The sequence below is a fragment of the Antedon bifida genome, chromosome 10, assembly GCF_963402885.1.
Source record: "Antedon bifida chromosome 10, ecAntBifi1.1, whole genome shotgun sequence".
Lineage (NCBI taxonomy): Eukaryota > Metazoa > Echinodermata > Crinoidea > Comatulida > Antedonidae > Antedon > Antedon bifida.
The window spans coordinates 4,044,611-4,063,951 of NC_136235.1; the positions used below are offsets into that span (position 1 = coordinate 4,044,611).

Genomic DNA, 19,341 nt, shown 5'->3' on the forward strand with positions numbered 1-19,341 from the left:
TGTTCAACGTGTCATACTGTTAATTACCTGTATGACTTTTTTGAAGATCGGTTGTGTGTTCATTAACTCTCTAGCCATGCCCCACCACTGAGTTCCCATGCCAGAAAAAACAAAAACTAGTCTCATGATAACATTACCCTCTGGTGCCTTTCCTTCGATTATAGTATCTACATTTTCTCCGTTTAAGTTTCTTTGCAGTAAATTCACAAATTCCTCTCTGGTCTTGGCTAAAATAACTGCTCTAAAAACATGATTATGTGTTCTCACATTTGTAGTGTATAACGTATTTTTTAGAGAAACCGAACTTTGTGAAATAAAGTTCCCATAGTCGATAAACTTTTGCTTAAGAGCTTCTGATGTCGATGCTGAAAGTATTAACATATTTAATTTCTCGGAATTTGATGAATTACCATTCGTGATCTCGCAATGATTTTGCATTGTAGATGGCGCTGCTTCAAAAACAACATGTGCGTTAGCACCGCCGAATCCAAACGAACTGCAACCTGCGATATATTTTTAATCAGCAGGCCAAGGGATGCTTGTTGAAGGAACGGTCATTTTGAGGTCTTCAAAATTAATGCTTGGGTTACCGCGTTGGAAATGTACAACACCAGGAATTTCACGATGATACAGTAACAATGCTGTTTTAATAACGCCTGCTATTCCAGCAGCACCTTCTGCGTGTCCTACATTTGATTTTACAGAACCAATATACAAAGGTGGTGTATCATCCGAACGTTGTTTGCTCATAGCTTCACCGATGGCGTTAGCTTCAGTCTTGTCGCCTACCCTAGTACCTGTACCATGAGCTTCGATGTAAACAACTTCACGTGGGTCTACTTTCGCTGCTGAACATGCTTTGTGCACAAGATCAATCTGAGCATCAAAACTTGGGTTTGCAATACCTGGCGTCCGTCCGTCATTTGTTAGAGCGCCACCCCTTATTACTGCGTAAATTCGATCATTATCTGCTATTGCTCTTTTAAGTGGCTTTAGAAGTACTGATCCTACACCTTCACTTCGGCTGTAACCGTCAGCTGACTCATCAAAACTTTTACACTGGCCATCAGGAGAAAGCATACCAGCTTGACAAAACCCAATTGTAACAGATGGTGTAAGTATGATATTTACCCCACCAGCAATTGCTGTATCACAGACGCCTCCTCTTAGAGCATCACATGCAACCTGTACAGCATAGAGAGATGACGAACAAGCAGTGTCGATTGAAAAACTTGGTCCTCTGAAGTCAAATTCGTACGAAATACGATTGGATATCATGCAAGAGTTGGTTCCTGAATTTGTGTATTGACCGATGTTACTAAATGGTAAGCCGGTTAGGGCCAAATACTCATTAGCCGTTACTCCCATATACACACCAGTGTTAGAGCCACGAAGTGTAGAAGCAGGAATACCAGCATCTTCAATCGATTCCCAGACAACTTCAAGAAGAATCCGTATCTGTGGATCCATGTGTTCAGCTTCACCTACACAATAATTACATTGTAAGTTAGTGATTAATTATAAATGATTTAATTCATTTTATATTACACAATTCTTTCATAGCAGATTATGATTTCGCTTTATTTTTTTTATAATAAATTTCAAGCTACACGGCCACGACAAGTAACAAAAAAGCATGACACAGTTTCAAAGCTACTAATTTGTTCAGCTATTAAGGACTTATACCAAGTTGTTCAAACAGGTTTCTACAAGCCGTTGGCGGAATGTTATTGATTCAAGGTTGAGGACGTCTTCGATGTTAATAGTTGACGACAATTCGAAATGTCTCACTTTAGTCCAAACCAATTGTTAATATACAATTTTGGGGTATTTATCAATTTTTTGTTTAAACTACCAACTAACATATTTTATTGATATTTCCAATGTTAATATAATATATACAATAAATTACTAAAAATGTGTAATTTTATATGCAACTATTATTTCGAAAAAGTTTTTTTCGTGAATGTAATATGTTGTCTTTTTGTTGTGTTTTAAGTATGTTTATAATATTTAACAGTGTCTGTAATAAAGAAGGTTTTATTCACATTACCCCTTTCATATAATAAGTTACTTAATCACAATTCTTCAATCAATTTTCATTTAAATAAAAAAAACACTTTAAAACCATTTTAACGCATTTATTAAATTATTAATTATTTTGTTGATTGGTATGTATAGTTTAATGTTGTAACTTTTATAGTTACTACTGTGCCAATCGTTTTATGCTGTAATTAATTAATTAAAAATGTTACTGTTTAAGGCATCCTGTAACTGAAAAATATTTTTAAAAAAATCAAGAATTGTGTTCGCCGACAAATGCTATGGCTTAACGCCGACTGGCTAAATGGTTATATAAAACCGCTATTACACTAGGAGGCCGCATTCGATCGGACATGGAGCCCTATCAAACATTGATTTAGCTATAGCGTAATCACAACGTACGAACAATTTTCAAAATACGCTGACCAACTGTACGTACGCACACGCCGGGGCATGCTGACGTAAGTACATGAGTGTGGAGACATACTCAACTATACAAAATAATGCATTTGTACAATGATAATGTCATGAGGTGAAAGATGAAAGGTTATATTTCTATGAGTGGAAATAGAACTTTTCATATTCACCGAATTAAATTAGTTGTACCATTTCACGAAAGACTGATCTCGCAATGATTTTCTGGGATGATGTAGTATGCCATACACATAGCGTGGTCTAAGACCGTGTGCTCGCGTACCATCGGCCCAAGGTCATTAGGACGGCAAATTACAACATAAACATTTATTAAAAGCGTAGCTTACTTGGTGACATCCTGAAGAATTGTCGATCAAACATAAAAGGATCTTGCTTCAGGTAACCGCCACGTTCTGTGTACAATTTACTTTTCTTTTTATTACCAGGAAAAAAGAAAGATGATTTGTCAAATCGCTCTGCGGGATGAGATGTTGTACAGTCTCTCATCTCCTTCAACATGCGCCACATTTCCCGTGGACCTGCCACACCGTCTCCATATCTGCATCCAATGCCTACAATTGCAACCTTGTCATTGTCGTCTAGAGGATCGACGCACGAAGATGACGAATGTTTCATGTTTTTTCTACTCATGTTTACTCTTCAAAAAATGAATAAAGAAACGTAAAGGTAATAAAATATGACAAAAGTAGAAATTAAATTACCTCTAACCGGTTCGTTTGCAAACAGGATAAACATGGGCGCCGATAAAAGGGATTGGGGAGGGTGAAGGTTAGTTGTCCTAGGACATATTTCTCCTAGGGGGTAGTTAACCACTTAAGAAACCAGATTGTTGAAAAGGTGAACGTTTAGCTGAGCTCTAGCGCTGCTTCTCAAAATTCTCATCAGACGTCGAAGATTAAAAAATGAAAAGGAAAAGCTTTATCATCAATAATCTATAAACCTGGTTTCCATTTAAGACGCAATACAAAGACGTACGTACAATTATGTAAGCGAGTTGATCATTGACAAGGCGCGACAGTATATAGAAAAGCATATTGCTGCTTGTGATTTTTCAAATAACTTGCAATGTGCTTACGTATATTATAAAGGGAACCAAGCTTTAGTTAGTTAACTAATATATTTGGCTATCTTAGATTGGGCCGGGGCGCGCTATAAACACCATCAATAGGCCTACCTCTATTGTACATTACCTGGTAGTAAATATTAAATCGTTTAGTAAACTCAAAAACAAATATTAAAAACTTACCATGGTCTTATTCTTTTGGACAACTTTTCTTCTAAATAAATACAAAGTTAAACAACAGATACTTTTGTACTGTTGAGTAATGTTTTTGTCATCCGTCAGAACCAATACAAAATGCGACCGTGACCAATCAAACAAGCTAAATTTCTATCACGCTTTTAATTGCCACATCGTGACTAGAGAGGTGATCTTGACCAATGAAATAATGAAGCATAATGTTTGGTAAAACAAATCGGAAAATTCAAAAAGTTTGAGCTTATTTTCTTTGTTACGGTTACGAAATACGATATCAACACCCACAGCGGTAATGTTATACATGCTAAAGGTTGATTCGTACACACATTTAATTATTAGCCATGTTTTAAACCCTTATTTAGAAGGATCGGACGAAAATATAAAAAATATATTATAAAATAATAATTTGAACATAGAAGCCCAGGCATCGAGTTGTAGGCATATTACTAAGTGGCGATATAGATTGGTATCATCTCTTTAAAATGTCTATTTGAACACAATTTCAAGATAAACCATTTTAAACAAAAACATGGAATACTACTTTAATTATAAAAAAATACTACTTTTTTATAACCTTTATACAGTTGTTTTAGAATATTTGCAACGTGTTTCTTGTTGAAATATTATATTGTTCATTAAGGAAGTATAATGTATAATATATATAAATTACAAATTGGTTACTCCCACAAAATAAAATCTACTGCAGATTTGTTGGACTTGATTTCAGGTCTGAGCTAATATAGAAATTAAAAGTAAGATTACTTTTTTATGATAAATGAATGTAATGTTAGGAGATTATTTTCCAAGGTAAAGATAAATGAGGGAATGGGACCAGATTGGGTCAGCAACAAGCTGTTGAAAACACGTGGCAGCAACTTGCATCTCTTAACTATTGTTCCAATTTTCTGCTGATAAATGTGAAATCTGGAAAACTGCTCATATTACTCCATTACTTAAGATTAGCAAAGTGTCTTGTTGCAATGACTATCGTCTTTGATTACTATACGACTATGAATTGCTTCGAACATTTTTAAAATTAAAATTGTTAAATACGTTATTGAATTAAAAATATATATAAGTGGAACCATTTGCGTATAGAAAGAGGAGGGTGTAGAAGATGATGGGACATACTACCTGCATAACGTAGGTATAATAGAACATCTTGAAAGAAATCCAAAATGAATCATTATTAATAATGTAAGTGCAATTATTATTGACTTTTCCAGTACATTCAAGACAATTCAGCCGCAATTGATAAGAAAGAAATAATTAAAGGTAAATAATAAAATCATATCATGGATACTAAACTTTCTGGAGGATCGTTCTCAATTTGTTAAAGCATGTAACCCACATGAATGTGTTCTCCCCCTGAACTGTTTTCATTGTATACAAGTGACTGTTAGTGTTAGCTCGAAATGTTAATACAGTGAAAATGCAGATGACATGGTCAAGTGTTTTCATAGGGTCTAATTAAATGACGAGGGTAGAAATGAAATAGCTAGTGCGATGAAATAGCTAGTGCGATGAAATAACTGGTGCAAAACAATTATCGTAATATTAACATTAAAAAGACAGAACAAATTATGTTTTACTTTCGCAGAGGGAAACATAGAATTGATCCGATCACCATAAACAACACAAATGTAAAAAAAGTTAAAACTAAACTAAGTACCTACTGTATGCGGTGAAATATTTATGTATGGTAACTGGACAGTTAAACAAAGATTTTGTACTCCAGATACCGAATTACTTATCGTTGTAGGTTTGCGGCTCCATTATATTCCCAGGGATTTTAGCAACATTAATGTTAAATATACATCCAAAACGCCACAACTGAAGGACGAAATTATAAAAGAAGTAACTGTCTTGAGACAAAGTATCCCAATGCTAACATCTTATAATGATTATAAAGTGCATAATGCATTTTACTCTCCCTCGTATATGCAATATGATAAACCCACAAGAAACGACGCCATGTTGATGTTGCTATGAAAACTTCAACCAGCTGGAACGTAGTCGGTCATTTAATGATACCACTATGACTCCAACAGTGTACATCACCTTTTGGGGTTACTCAATCGTGCCATCAAAAATGTTTTTTTAAGGGTCTTTAATGAATTAAAAAACATATTTAAATAAAAACGGCTTTCATGTATGGCTACAAATAAAAGAATTGGGATTAACGATGAAGATAGAATTATGATAGATGAATGTAATGTTAAGTGATTATTTTCTAAGGTAAAGATAACAAATAAACGGAAACAGATGGGTTCAGCAACAGGCTGCACATATCTTTACTCGATTGTTCCAATACTATCTGTAGATAAAGGCAAAATAACAGCAAACTGCTCATATTACCACCATTACCCAAGACTAGCGTGTCTTATTGCAATGAAAGTGGATAACAAAACTGTAAAGTTATTTTATCATGCTGTTGTACAGAGTATTTTAGCTATTGGTTGATAAACAGGAATACAATTTGAAAAAAAAAAATAATAATAAAAGAAGCTTAAAAATGCATTGATATTAAAACTATTTATAATAAACTGTTTAACTGCACAAAATGAAAACTATCATAAATGATAATGATACTCACCATTTCGTGATTGTTTTAATTTTAGTAATTTTGTTTTTGTTGTTGTATATATTATATATTGTATATATTTATCGTATGCTAGTCAATCCGAGCGGTTACCGTACTTAAAGACCCAACAATATCGGATGGTAAAGCAATCATTTCTGACTCTGACATTTTTGAAAATGTGGCGAAAGGTCGTGGTGAAATATGGACATACACAAAGTATAGATGCGAAGGCCTCAAGAAGGAACCCATTTACCACTCCTTCCAACCAATAGTTTGTTTGGGTTTAAAAACGCAATACCCAGGTTTCTCTATCGATATTTCTTGAAACACAAACTTGCATCATTGAAAGATTGGACAACAAAAATGTTTAAATAATTACATTATAGGGGGCCCTCTGTTTTCAAAGCAAAAACGTCTCAACATTAGGTCATATAGGGGGCCTCTGTTTTCGTTCTTAATATTACCTTATTATAGGTAATATTAATAATATTATAGTAAAAGACCAATATTTTGGCACATATGGCATTTCATACGTATAATATTTGACCTATTTTTCCGACAAAAATCGAAACGCTGACTGGTGGACAACATAAAAAAGACAAATAACCACTAACTGGGAAAAGTCTATTATAAAACTGTGTGTACTTAACAGATGTTATATAATACAGAATTATATATATTATTACTTTTTGGTTAGATCTGTTGATGTAGATGATTTTCTGTGAATTAAATAAAAATCCTATAGTTCTACCTTGTTTGACCTTTTGACAACAAAACTGAAGATGGCATCCACCCATATCGTTTTTGTCACCCCACAAAGCATACATTCAACATGGTTGCCTGCTATTAACAAAAAATGCCCCCAAACTATAGAGTATGTATGTGTGTGTATTTGGCCTCTCTACTATATATATATATTTGACTCTACTCACGATACGGTGAGCGCCGAAGTTCTATAATGACGTCATAAAACTTTAGACGCAAAATCATCGGAGGAAATCATGATCGATCTTAATACGATCAGTAGACCTAATAGATTTTCACGATGAAGTAAGTTAGGATTACAGACAACAAAATCCTGTTAGTGCGGTAAGTGCATTCTACTAATTAAGGCAACATTCGTAGATTTTGAAAGATTCACTCAGCTATACTCAGACGACTAGTGCAAATAAACTATAGCCTACGTGGTTTTATTAAGCCAAGAAACTTGTATGTCATCAGAGGTACCGGTAGGCATATGTGACGTGGGGCAAAACGGGAAATTCAATTCATAAGGTGTTCGTGACATATTTATGGATAGGCTATTTCAGGTTTTATTGTATGTCTAGCGAAGCCGAACCTATCAAGTTTATGTACGACCGGAAAATAATCCTTAAAGTGAGCCGTCCAATGTGGTTCTCTCCGCGGTCAAATTCCGAGCGCCTTCGATATTCGGTTAGATGAAATCGGCGAATTAATTCAATAATAATAATGAAAGCAGTTAGTTGATTAATAATGGATGATTAATTGTATTCGTGAACTTTAATTATTGAAAGCCGGACGAAAGAGAAGAATTGTGTATTTTGTTTGCAAGACACAATATACCCAGCGCAGAGGTTGTACACGGACTCTCCACCACAGGCACGTCCTTTATCAGTTGTTTTCGTAAACAAAAACATTATTCTTTTCTATATTTTGTCCTAAATCTTTTTTATAATAAGGTTTCTCTACAATATTTTTCTGTTAAAAAATGTAGAAAATATATTCCTTTTAGCCTAATCATATTTTTAATTAAATACACGAACTAATTGTTGTATATAGAATCGTGCTTATATTAAGTGTATCTTTTTATTAGTTTCTTATTGATGTCCAGCATCAACAAAAATGTGTTTTTATGAGTTTACGAGAAAATCGATAATTTAATTTTGATTAGAGTAACTAAGTACAATTTTTATAACTTATGTTATTGAATATCAGAATAAAGAACTCGCTTATTATTAAATTTATTTAATATTGCTTACTACCTGATATTGAATAGAGTTTTTTTAATATCATTATGTTCATATTTAAGAGAGCGGTTGACTACAAATATGGACCTATTTCATTAAAAAGTACTAAAAAATAAAAGGATTTTCTTCATACTTCGGTTAATCAATCAAAAAAAAAAAATAGTTTTGGAAAAAAATTGTGTGTGATGTTTTCCCAAAAACAAACTAGCAAATGTTACCATTTTTTTTCCACCACCACAGGCACGTCCTTTATCAGTTGTTTTCGTAAACAAAAACATTATTCTTTTCTATATTTTGTCCTAAATCTTTTTTTATAATAAGGTTTCTCTGCAATATTTTTCTGTTAAAAAATGTAGAAAATATATTCCTTTTAGCCTAATTATATTTTTAATTAAATACACGAACTAATTGTTGTATATAGAATTCTGCTTATATTAAGTGTTTTTTATTAGTTTCTTATTGATGTCCAAAATCAACAAAAATGTGTTTTATGAGTTTACGAGAAAATCGATAATTTAATTTTGATTAGAGTAATTAAGTACAATTTTTATAACTTATGTTATTGAATATCAGAATAAAGAACTCGCTTATTATTAAATTTATTTAATATTGCTTACTACCTGATATAGTCCGGTGGCAGGAGGGGGGAATCACCACCCGAAAGGGGACAAATTGCCATCCAACTTTTCTAGACTAGAATTTTCCGTAGATTACGAATATGGAAGGTAATCGATCAGGATAGGAAGCGTTTTCGAGATATAAGGGGTCAAAGTTCAAAATTGACCAATTATAACAATGTATTATGTATATGTATTATAACAAATTTATTGAAGCACACTTTGGTCTTTTATTACATTTTTATGATTATAAGTGTCTATTCAATCACCTTATGAAAAAAAATCCTTTTTGATTAAGGGTCAAATGTCAATATTGACCAATCATAGAACGTACCTATAAAACCAAATAAAAACTAATATTTAATAAAAATTGGATGTTTTCTCATCCTGTTAATCAATCATACGCAATGTAAAAGAGCGAATACATCATTTCATCAGTTGACATAAGGTCAATTTCATTAGTTGACATAAGGTCAAAGGTCAACATTTTAATACGCGTATTAGTTAACAAATAAATGCAAAGTTGTCCAAACTATGATATTGATGGTTTTACAAGTAATCAAATTATTTGATTAGTAAAGTTATGTTATTTCATTATAATTTTGATTAATATAATTATAATACTGTATTTAATCAAATCAGACTTCGATCAGGATAGGAAGCGAATAGGAAGAGATAAGGGGTCAAAGTTCAAAATTGACCAATTATAACAATTTATTATATACATATGTATTATAACCAATTTATTAAAGTTCAATTTGGTCTTTTAATACATTTGTATGGTTATAGGTATTGTATGGTGTTATTCAGTCGCCTTATAAAACAAATACTTTGCAATTGAAGGTCAAATGTCAATATTGACCAATCACACAATTTGCATTTAAAACCAAATAAAAACTAACATTTAAGACAAAATGTTATGTTTTATCATTCTGTTAAGACATCTATCAATCATACACAATCAAAAGAGCACATTTATCATTACACAAGTTGACATAGGTCAAAGGTCAACATTTGAACAAATGATATACTAAATAATGCAAAGTTATTCAAACTATGAGATCGATGTTCATAAATGTAATCACGTTATTTGATCAGTGAAGTTATGGTATTTTTATATTTTTTCTAGTGCGCATTATAAATACTGTAAAATAAATAATAAAATTAATATTATGACGATTAAAATGTTATGATATTAAAATGTTGCGCTGACCTTCAATGATTTGCCACTATACAGTTGCATTTATTAGGGCTACAATATTCGTTTTTGGAAAATAAACTACTATTCATCAGAACCAGAGAATAGGACATAGGCAGATCCAGGTGGCCAAACTCAATCCACAACTCACTACACAGACAGACCACAATTTTTATATAGCCACAGATAGTTTGGCCCATACAGGAAAGAGTTTCCTGTACACAAAGGATTCTAAAATAACCCATATGGATTTGCCCGAATGAACCCTCTAAGGACCCTTTTGGGATCTCTATGTGGTGTGCTACATAAGGCCCTGTATTAGAAATTAATATGGGGTAAAGATGAACTATGGAATAAAACTAAATGTGCACCCTCAATCTTTAAACAACATTTATGAATGAACCCTCTAAGGACCCTTTTGGGATCTCTATGTGGTGTGCTACATAAGGCCCTGTATTAGAAATTAATATGGGGTAAAGATGAACTATGGAATAAAACTAAATGTGCACCCTCAATCTTTAAATAACATTTATGGATTTGCCCAAATGAACCCAAGGGCCGATCCTTCATGGACCTTTCGGGGTTCTCTATGTGGGGCTACAAGAGACACTATATTGGAAATAATGTATGTGGGGTGAAAATGTGGGTTCATAAAGATATAATAAATATCCCTGTACACCCTCGATCATCCATAAGGAACATTTTATGGATTTGCCCAAATTACCCCAAGGGCCGGTCGTTCTCCATGGATGGACATTAAGCCCCATAATGGAAATATAATGGGTGACACTGTGGGTTCATAATGGACAGGCAGGGCCCATGGAATAAAGCTGCCTTGCATTTTCGATCCTTAAGGAACACTTATGGATTTGCCCAAATTAACCCAAGGGCCGGTCATCCATGGACATTAAGCCTCATAATGGATAAGGAGTGACAATGTGGGTTTATATAGACAGGCACATGGAATAAAGCTGCCTGTGCACTCTCGATCCTTAAGGAACCGATTTGGATTTTGCCTAAAATTAAACAACAGCAGGTCATCTATTTAGACCCTTCTGTGGTTCTCTACTGTAATTTCAGTTCTACATTTGGCCCCTGTATCAGATCAATGCATTTGGCTACATAAGTTACTGTGTTAGAAATATATCGGGTAACTAAAACTGTAGGTTCCAATATTAAGCCATGGGAAAAGCCTGTCTGTGCACCCTCAATCCTTTTAAAAGGAACCCATATGGATTTGCCAAAATGAACCAAGGGTAACTTCTGAATTCTCTATGAGCCGTACATTCCATTTATTGGAGATACATGGATACCTGATTGAAATTGCTCAAATATTTCTGAAAGACATTGTACTGTATAGTAATAGTATTATTCCCCTTCCACACCTCTTTGAATTAAATCCGCCCTGATAGGCTCTTATGTACAGGAATTCAAAGCAATAATCACACTTGTATTTTTCAAACAGTATAATCTATTAGATTGAATAAAAATATCTATTATAAACAATTTGCCGTTAGAAATCTCTATGCCATGTCGTTATTTAGATGAGAAAAACAGGTCAAAGGTTAAAATTACAGAAAAATAGGTGTTTCAGTAACTTTTTGAAAAAAATGTTGCATTATGGCAAGTATAAACATATATATTGTGAACAATTTGATACCAACATTGGCTCCTTACGACAAATATTTATTAATTTATGTTTTTATAACCTTATTCAATTATGTCAAAAATTAATAACCACACTTTCGGTCATTTTCAAGCAATATCATCTGTTACACTGAATATAAATGTATATCTTGGGAACAATTTGCTCCTATTTTTAATTCTCTCCGACCTGCCGTTACTTAGATATAGCAAAAAGAGGTCAAAGGTCAACATTGCTAACAATGGGGTTTCCGGTCAATTTTACAAAGAAATTTCTGTTAGAGCTAATATAAAAATATACATTGTGAACAATTTGACATCAAAATTATCTCACTACGTCCAGAATTTCCAGAGATATAGCATGTTTTTATATTGGTCAATTTTGAACTTTGACCCCTTATATCTCGAAAACGCTTCCTATCCTGATCGATTACCTTCCATATTCGTAATCTGCGGAAAATTCTGGTCTAGAAAAGTTGGATGGCAATTTGTCCCCTTTCGGGTGGTGATATCCCCCCTCCTGCCACCGGACTAATATAGAGTTTTTTTAATATCATTATGTTCATATTTAAAAGCGGTTGACTACAAATATGGACCTATTTCATTAAAAAGTACTAAAAAATAAAAGGATTTTCTTCATACTTCGGTTAATCAATCAATCAAAAAAAAGAAATATTTTTGGAAAAAAATTACGTGTGATGTTTTCCCAAAAAAACTAGCAAATGTTACCATTTTGGCACGTGAATTTTGCCCTTAATTAGATATGGCACCTACGAAAAACGAAAAAGAATTTGTGAATTGTTTTTGTAATATTTATCGTGGGTAATCAAGTAATTTGTGTGTAGTGTTTCTAGATAAATGGTTGAAATTTACATTTTCTAGTTATTTGTAATAATACAGATATAGGTGGTATAGCTTTTTTCAGTACAAAAAAATGGCAAACATTTTTTTAAACATAAATATGCGCTGCGTATATAGATATTCCAATATCTATCCTGAGTTGTCTATTAGTAATTCCTAATATTCATAACACAAAATGGCTGCCATTTGAAAACTTGTTCAATTATCTCTTTAACCACTAAGTATTTTGTATAAGAATGTATTAAACATAAATGTAAACATGATAACAAATATAATTTTGCCTATGGAGTCTAGGTCAAAAAATCACTTTGAATAATAATCCCGCCCAACCCATCTATCTAATAAACGCCCATCCACGTTTATACACACAATATTGTATTATATTTATAATAACACAATTATACTATTTGTAGTAGTTCATCGCACTGTTATCTATAATTTACCAATCATTTGTTATTCTTTTTTACCACTTTTCATATCTACTATAGGATTTTATTTGATAATAAATGTTACCATATTATTAAAAACTAAAAAATTAAACATATCCCTCGAATAAGCACCTCCCTCTAATGAACCCCGTCTCCCCTTATGCACATTTTATATAAAAATGGCCGCCATTTCAAAACGAGGGAAAAAATTAAGTGTCCTAGGACACTTATTAGAGGGAGGTGCTTATTCGAGGGATATGTTTAATTTTGAGTGGACTAGAGTGATCAGAAGGGATTAATTAGGGTATCTGGCTATGTTGACTGCCTCTAACATTCCACTCCCACTAACTTGGTTTCTAAGCATCTTTTCAGATTTTTGTCCTAGACTATAGTATTATTATGTCTGTCAGCCCTTTTTAATGGTGAAGTATGGTTACTGTAGGTGATGATGAAATAAAATTCAAATAAATATCATATTAAATTAATTAAATTAAAACAATAATATTTATTATATTATTATTACTTTCTCTTAAAGTTTTGGAATGACGTCATGGAGTTGAACTTTATATTTATCGTCCTTTCCCTATTGGTACAACTGGTAAAATGTGAGTATTCATTTTTCGGCTGAATATTATTAAATATTTATCGGACAGAACAATAATATAATAATAATAAAGTCGACGTTCCTTATTGTTGGACAGCGCGTAAACAATAAGATGAGGAAATTGGGCGATCAATATATTTCTGAGGTTGAAAGCTATAAATATCTTGGTACTTACATGTCAAGAAATATTTAAGGTCATTTTCACATCGACCAAATCATTAATAAAGGCAATAGAGTCATTGCTTATATTAAGTCAATTATAGACCGATTTGATAATTTTAGTAGAATTTTCTATGGTGACATTCTATGGAAAACAATTGCTCTTCCTACAATAGCCTAAATTATGCTTGTTCAGTGTGGGTCAGCCAAAGCAGGAAAGATATTGATAAAATTGAGTCACTTCAATTACAAATGGCGCGGTACATTTTAAAAGCTATTAGAAGTACACCTAAAGAGGCCTTGTATGGGGATTTAGGATGGGTTCCAATTAACGTTATTCAAGATATATCTAGAGCCAAATTTATTAATTATGTAATGAACATGGATAAACACTGTTGGCCTAACTTTATCCTTAATACGTGTCTAAGTTTCATTAAAATGTTTTAATCTGCCGACTGATTGACAAAGTGACAACGTGCAACTCTCATGCACGTTGTCACTTTCTATTCATATCCCATATCCAGTATTGCGCTTTCATCCCATTCAAATTATTATGGTAGACAAGACGGTGCGGAGCACGGGTTACTGCTATAGACCACAATTTAATTACAGAAGTAGCAAATACCGGTAGCTAACACATCTCCCGCACAAAAAAATTGTAAAAAACCAAAACAATTGAAATAAAAATAAAATGTAAATGATACCTAAACAACGAACATGGCACTGTTTAAAATATCGATGAAACTAATCCGGTATGTAATTTATCATTACTATTACTTTATTTAAAGGTCGTACATTCTGGTATAATTGTTCGCAGTACACTATTACTTTACTCGGCCAGCAGAACCTAACTTGGTTGGATGTGAAGGCTACATGCGAGTCATCTTGTGGCTACCTTGCAAGCTTCACAACGACGACCGATGAGGTAAGCGCCGTTCTTAACCACGTGAATCACCACGAACCAGGACGGTACGCAATCGGGTTATCTCGTCAACCAGGCCTGGACAGGGACATCGGTGCCAACTGGAAGTGGGAAACAGGGGAAGCATTTGATTCTTCTATTCCTTGGTTTGTGTCGAGCTGGACGGAGCCAAATGAACCACCATCAACACATTGCGGAATTAGAATTGACTCGACAGTTAGTCAATTACTTGACCTGAGTTCCACTTCAAACTTAAATAGTCAAACGACGGGCTACATTTGTGAACGCAGTAAGTTCAAGATTCTATGACGAATATTCTGTACCGTCTAATCAAATTTAATTTTATGACATTCAAAATATAAACACAATAAAATATAGGTCAATAAAAAATAAATAAAAGGGACCTAATGTTGGACCTAAGCTCTGGAGTGTTATCTCACAAGAGTTAAAAAGAACATGTACAGTCTCTAGTTTTAAATACAATTACAAAAAGCTTTTAGTTTCTGAATATAATAAATAATTAATTTTATTTTTTTTCGTTTGAACTTGAACTGTACTTAAATACTATACTACTACTATTATTACTTATGAAAATGCTAAAGTTTCAACACTTATGATTCATTTATTTAATAACTTATACTATTGTTTTTTTTTTTATTTATTTACTTTTTAATTTTTTATTTTACTTACTTACTTTTGTATTTTTACTTCTTATTTTATATTCTTACTATGTATATCTTACTCGTCATACTTGATTATGTTTATGTATCTTTTCTGGTGGGTAAGCCTTAAAGTTCTTTGAACTTGTTTGCCCACCAGCCACACATCTTTCTTGTATATATATATATGTTTATTGTTACTTAATTATCATATTCATTTTGTGTGGAAAATCAATAAAAACAAACAAACAAAATATGCAAGATAATTGTTTAACAATTCTTCTATTTATTGCAGAACGGAAAACCTGTGGATTTTTCCGATATAATAATGGACTTAGAATTCCCCTTGACGCTGCTTACTTCAGATGCGCAAAGTTATGCTTACGACAATGTTATTGCATCGGAGTTCATCTTCACGACGGCTGCCATTTTGTAACCGAATTGAATGAAGCCACAACACTTTTAAAATTAATTAAAATAGATTAACGGGGCAAATGTATTTATTCCCGACACTATCGACAAATTCTTCATAGAAAGAAGTATAAATATTACCTTATCATGTGGCTTTGTTAAACATTGTCTTGTTATAATAATGTGCGAAAATACATTCTAAAGCGTGGTTCCCACTAGCGACGCAACGCAAGGACGTAACGCAACGCAAGTGAATTGACCAATCACAAGCGATGGCTTATTCGCTTGTGATTGCTAACTGTCTATAACTTCGCTTGTCATTGGTTAAAACGCTTGCGTTGCGTTTACGTCCTTGCGTTACGTTCTAGTGGGAACCAAGCTTAAAGGGGTATTTCCGTCCGTAATTACAATCGTCAACCGATAATAAAAATTCTTCTTCTTAAAAATTTCTTATGTAAACTTGATTGTTCTTTAAGTCAATTTTGGTGAAAAAACTTATATTATGGCACCACTTTTTAAATATGGGCTTAGTTCTGCTTCACCGTTGTTGGAAAATAATTTGTTATTAATTACCAATGTTGTTGTAAGGGTATATATTTTATAATAAATAATAGAAATCCGGAGCTATAGCGAATTCTTCTCTGATTATACAAAAGGAAGGAAATGCAATTTAGACAGACTTAGCTAACAATTATTTTGTATTAGTTTTCCCCTATTTTTGTTCTCCTGGAAATAAATTAAACCATTTTTTCAATGGATTTACAACGTATATTCAATTCAGAGGCCTGTAACATTAGCAATGTAAGCACCATTCTTAATTCTTGGGACGTTTGTCAAATCGACGCATTGTCACTATTTGTTCTCTATATAAAATTAATTATAAGCACAAACATGATTCAAATTACACATTTTCATTTTGACTGTCTTTTTAGAAAGGGTATTATGCGAGTCTTTTTAATATAATGAATGTTTTTTAGTAATAAATTTAGTCAGCAAGTTACATTTCACTTCACAATGCATTGGTAATGTACATAAGTTCAAGAGGCAATTGAAAATAATATGATTAAAACAATACTTCTTTGATAAAACCAGGGAAGAGTGAGATCTTGTGAGTTGGTTTTAACCCAGGAGAGAATTTCACCCTGGTTAAAACCACCCCTCATTGTTCCCCTGAGGATGGTAACTTTGAACAAATACAATAACTGCAAAGGTGTTATTTAAAATATGTGGAGTAAAATCAACTTTAAACTATAAGGTAGGGTAAATTCTGGTAAATTTATTGATCCTGATGTATCTATTACTTCATCCGATTTCGAGTGTGGTGCCATTTCGCCTTGTTAGTGCATATTTTGTTTTTTCCTGCTTAATTCCAGTGTCTTTTATTTGTAATAAATACTGTGTCTTATTCACTTTTATTGTATTCTTAGTTTGCTATTATATTACTTACTAAAATATTTAATTATACAAGATTTCATTTTTTCGGAAATCATATTGGAGAAAGGTAACAAACAAGAACACAGCAGCCAAGCACAAACACCTTAAATTATATAGCGTTTGCAGCGGATATCAGATGCATATATTAGTTTGGAGTGAAATGAATCGCAAGTGTTTGGTGTTTCACGTTCCAAAAAGATGACTCTTGTTGACACAAAGGGTTTAGTAAGGCGTCTGGATCCAGTTTAACATCCAACAGAATTCATTTAAAAAAAGAAATGTAAGATAAAGACGGAACGATCTGAACGATTAAGGACTCAATCATGTTTTTACTTATGCATACTGATACGTTAAGAAGTAAGTATAAATTGAGTTGTCCGAATTGCATTTGAAATTTATTCTTGCATTTTTGTAACTACAATCAACTGTGATTTTTCTAAAGTTCTTTAAATTCCAACCTAAGTAATTAATGTTTTGAATAAACACTCCCTCGCAAAAAACGCCCTTTTCATTCCTCGAACGCCCACCAAACAATATTGTATTTTATTTCTCATTTTATTGTTGCATAGTGGAATCTTCTCATACTGGGCATGATATAAAAAAACGCAGCTTCAAGCTATCGAAGTTGTATTTGATGTTCTTTTTGTAAACAATATACAGTAAATGTGGGTGGAAAGTGTTGTAAATGGTAAGGTTATTACTTGTAATGTGCACGGTTTGTAGCTTAAGATGAACCGCCTGTATTTTCGTTCCCATTTTACACTTAGCTTCTTCTCCTTTGGATCCTAAAATATATTTAAATAGATTTAGGCCTACACCTTAATACAGATAAATGGGAAAAGTTACAAAATAAGAAAATAAACAAAAACAGTGTCAAACAAAGGTTTTTAATGAAGTGATATAAAACAATAATATATAATTATAATAAAGATTTATGCTGTAAATGAAATAAAAACAAAATATTTTCCTCCGAAAGTGACAATTTAGAAAATAACTTATGCTCTGTCACTCAATCTACTTGATAATATTTTACTAAAATGGAGAAGATTGAGATCTGTTGTTACCAACATTAAGTCGAAATACAGTTTAGAATTAAGTAAATATTACACAAATTTACATACAAAGAAAGGTTACAGTATTTATAACAACCAACACCCATAATATCGAAAATATATAATATCGAGATAAATAAGTTAAGGTAAATAGAGACAAAAAAAAGAATTTCTTTCTTATTCACAAATTTAATTTGGTATGTACTGCATCATTTGTCTGTTCTTCCAGTTTCTTTTGATTTAATTGTATCCAAAGTATTTGTATTTGTAATAAATGTGGTGTTTTATTCATTCTTTTTGTCTGCTTCCAATGTTGTCCCATTTGATATAGGCTTATTTTCTTTGCAGTCCTACAGGTAAAAAAAAACCGTGTAAATAAAATAAAATTTAGTCACTAATTTACTAATTATACTAGTGTAGTAGGCTACTAGGCCTAGTACTAGTATTATCAAATAGCCTAGTATCTAATAATTAATATATAGACGTTTATTAACAAAGTTGTACTGTCTGTAGTTGAATGGGATTTTATAATATTGCCGATTGGCTATTTCTATTGTTTGTCAAATGACAAGTCAAAGACACAATAAATGACGATTTTTTTTATTTAATCAAATTAAAGTTGTATAGTATTCTACACACTCTCTACACTACAAAATCAATATCGTATCATTAAAGATATTAACTTTATCATATTAATAAGATAGTATGCTTAACATTTCTAAATTGTCACTTTTGGCGCGACCTACCCCAATTACACTGTTCGTCGCCGCCGTCTCCGTTGTGCCATTTGCTATTGTCTTGTTGTCCGAGTCTGGTTTGGTGGGCTTAGCTTTAGAAGTTAAATACGTCTGTATTTTTACCGGTAAGTAAGGTACAACGTATGGCTGAAGAAATCGATTCCATAGCCAGAGAAACAAAGGTATTACTATACATGAAATACACACCATTTTTTGAGTAAATATTGAATTTTAAATACTACAAACTCTTGTTGTGAAATTTACTCGCGTGACGTGAAGGTGTGACGTACGTATATGTGAACTTTGA

General features: G+C 32.7%; 4 protein-coding genes across 5 annotated transcripts in view; 2 read left to right on the plus strand and 2 right to left on the minus strand.

The window, feature by feature from the left end:
* Nucleotides 1-17,289, plus strand: part of LOC144854083 (alkaline ceramidase 2-like) — an 81,639-nt gene extending 64,350 nt beyond the window's left edge. The window contains exon 6 of the transcript XR_013614500.1: nucleotides 17,280-17,289. The gene's annotated coding sequence lies outside the window, so the exon portion shown is untranslated. The remainder of the gene's footprint in view (nucleotides 1-17,279) is intronic.
* On the minus strand, nucleotides 45-3,108 carry LOC144854585 (phenolphthiocerol/phthiocerol polyketide synthase subunit A-like). Its single transcript, XM_078712524.1, has 2 exons — nucleotides 2,805-3,108; nucleotides 45-1,484 (listed from the first exon to the last, which is right to left on the minus strand). Exons 1-2 carry the CDS (start codon nucleotides 3,106-3,108, stop codon nucleotides 517-519), a joined length of 1,272 nt encoding a protein of 423 aa, XP_078568650.1. The 3' UTR covers nucleotides 45-516.
* LOC144854084 (uncharacterized) lies at nucleotides 7,343-17,237 on the plus strand. The gene is made up of 4 exons (XM_078711968.1): nucleotides 7,343-7,409; nucleotides 13,592-13,661; nucleotides 14,608-15,030; nucleotides 15,696-17,237. The coding sequence occupies exons 2-4, from the start codon at nucleotides 13,607-13,609 to the stop codon at nucleotides 15,884-15,886; spliced, it is 669 nt and encodes a 222-aa protein (XP_078568094.1). The 5' UTR covers nucleotides 7,343-7,409; nucleotides 13,592-13,606; the 3' UTR covers nucleotides 15,887-17,237.
* An 824-nt stretch (nucleotides 17,290-18,113) lies between the features above and the next one.
* Nucleotides 18,114-19,328, minus strand: LOC144853654 (UPF0729 protein C18orf32 homolog). 2 transcript variants are annotated; one of them, XM_078711404.1, is made up of 2 exons: nucleotides 19,044-19,328; nucleotides 18,114-18,647 (listed from the first exon to the last, which is right to left on the minus strand). In XM_078711404.1, exons 1-2 carry the CDS (start codon nucleotides 19,242-19,244, stop codon nucleotides 18,582-18,584), a joined length of 267 nt encoding a protein of 88 aa, XP_078567530.1. In that variant the 5' UTR covers nucleotides 19,245-19,328; the 3' UTR covers nucleotides 18,114-18,581. The 2 variants fall into 2 exon arrangements, with proteins under 2 accessions (XP_078567530.1, XP_078567531.1); XM_078711405.1 differs by having other exon boundaries at nucleotides 19,053-19,322.
* Nucleotides 19,329-19,341: the final 13 nt, after the last annotated feature.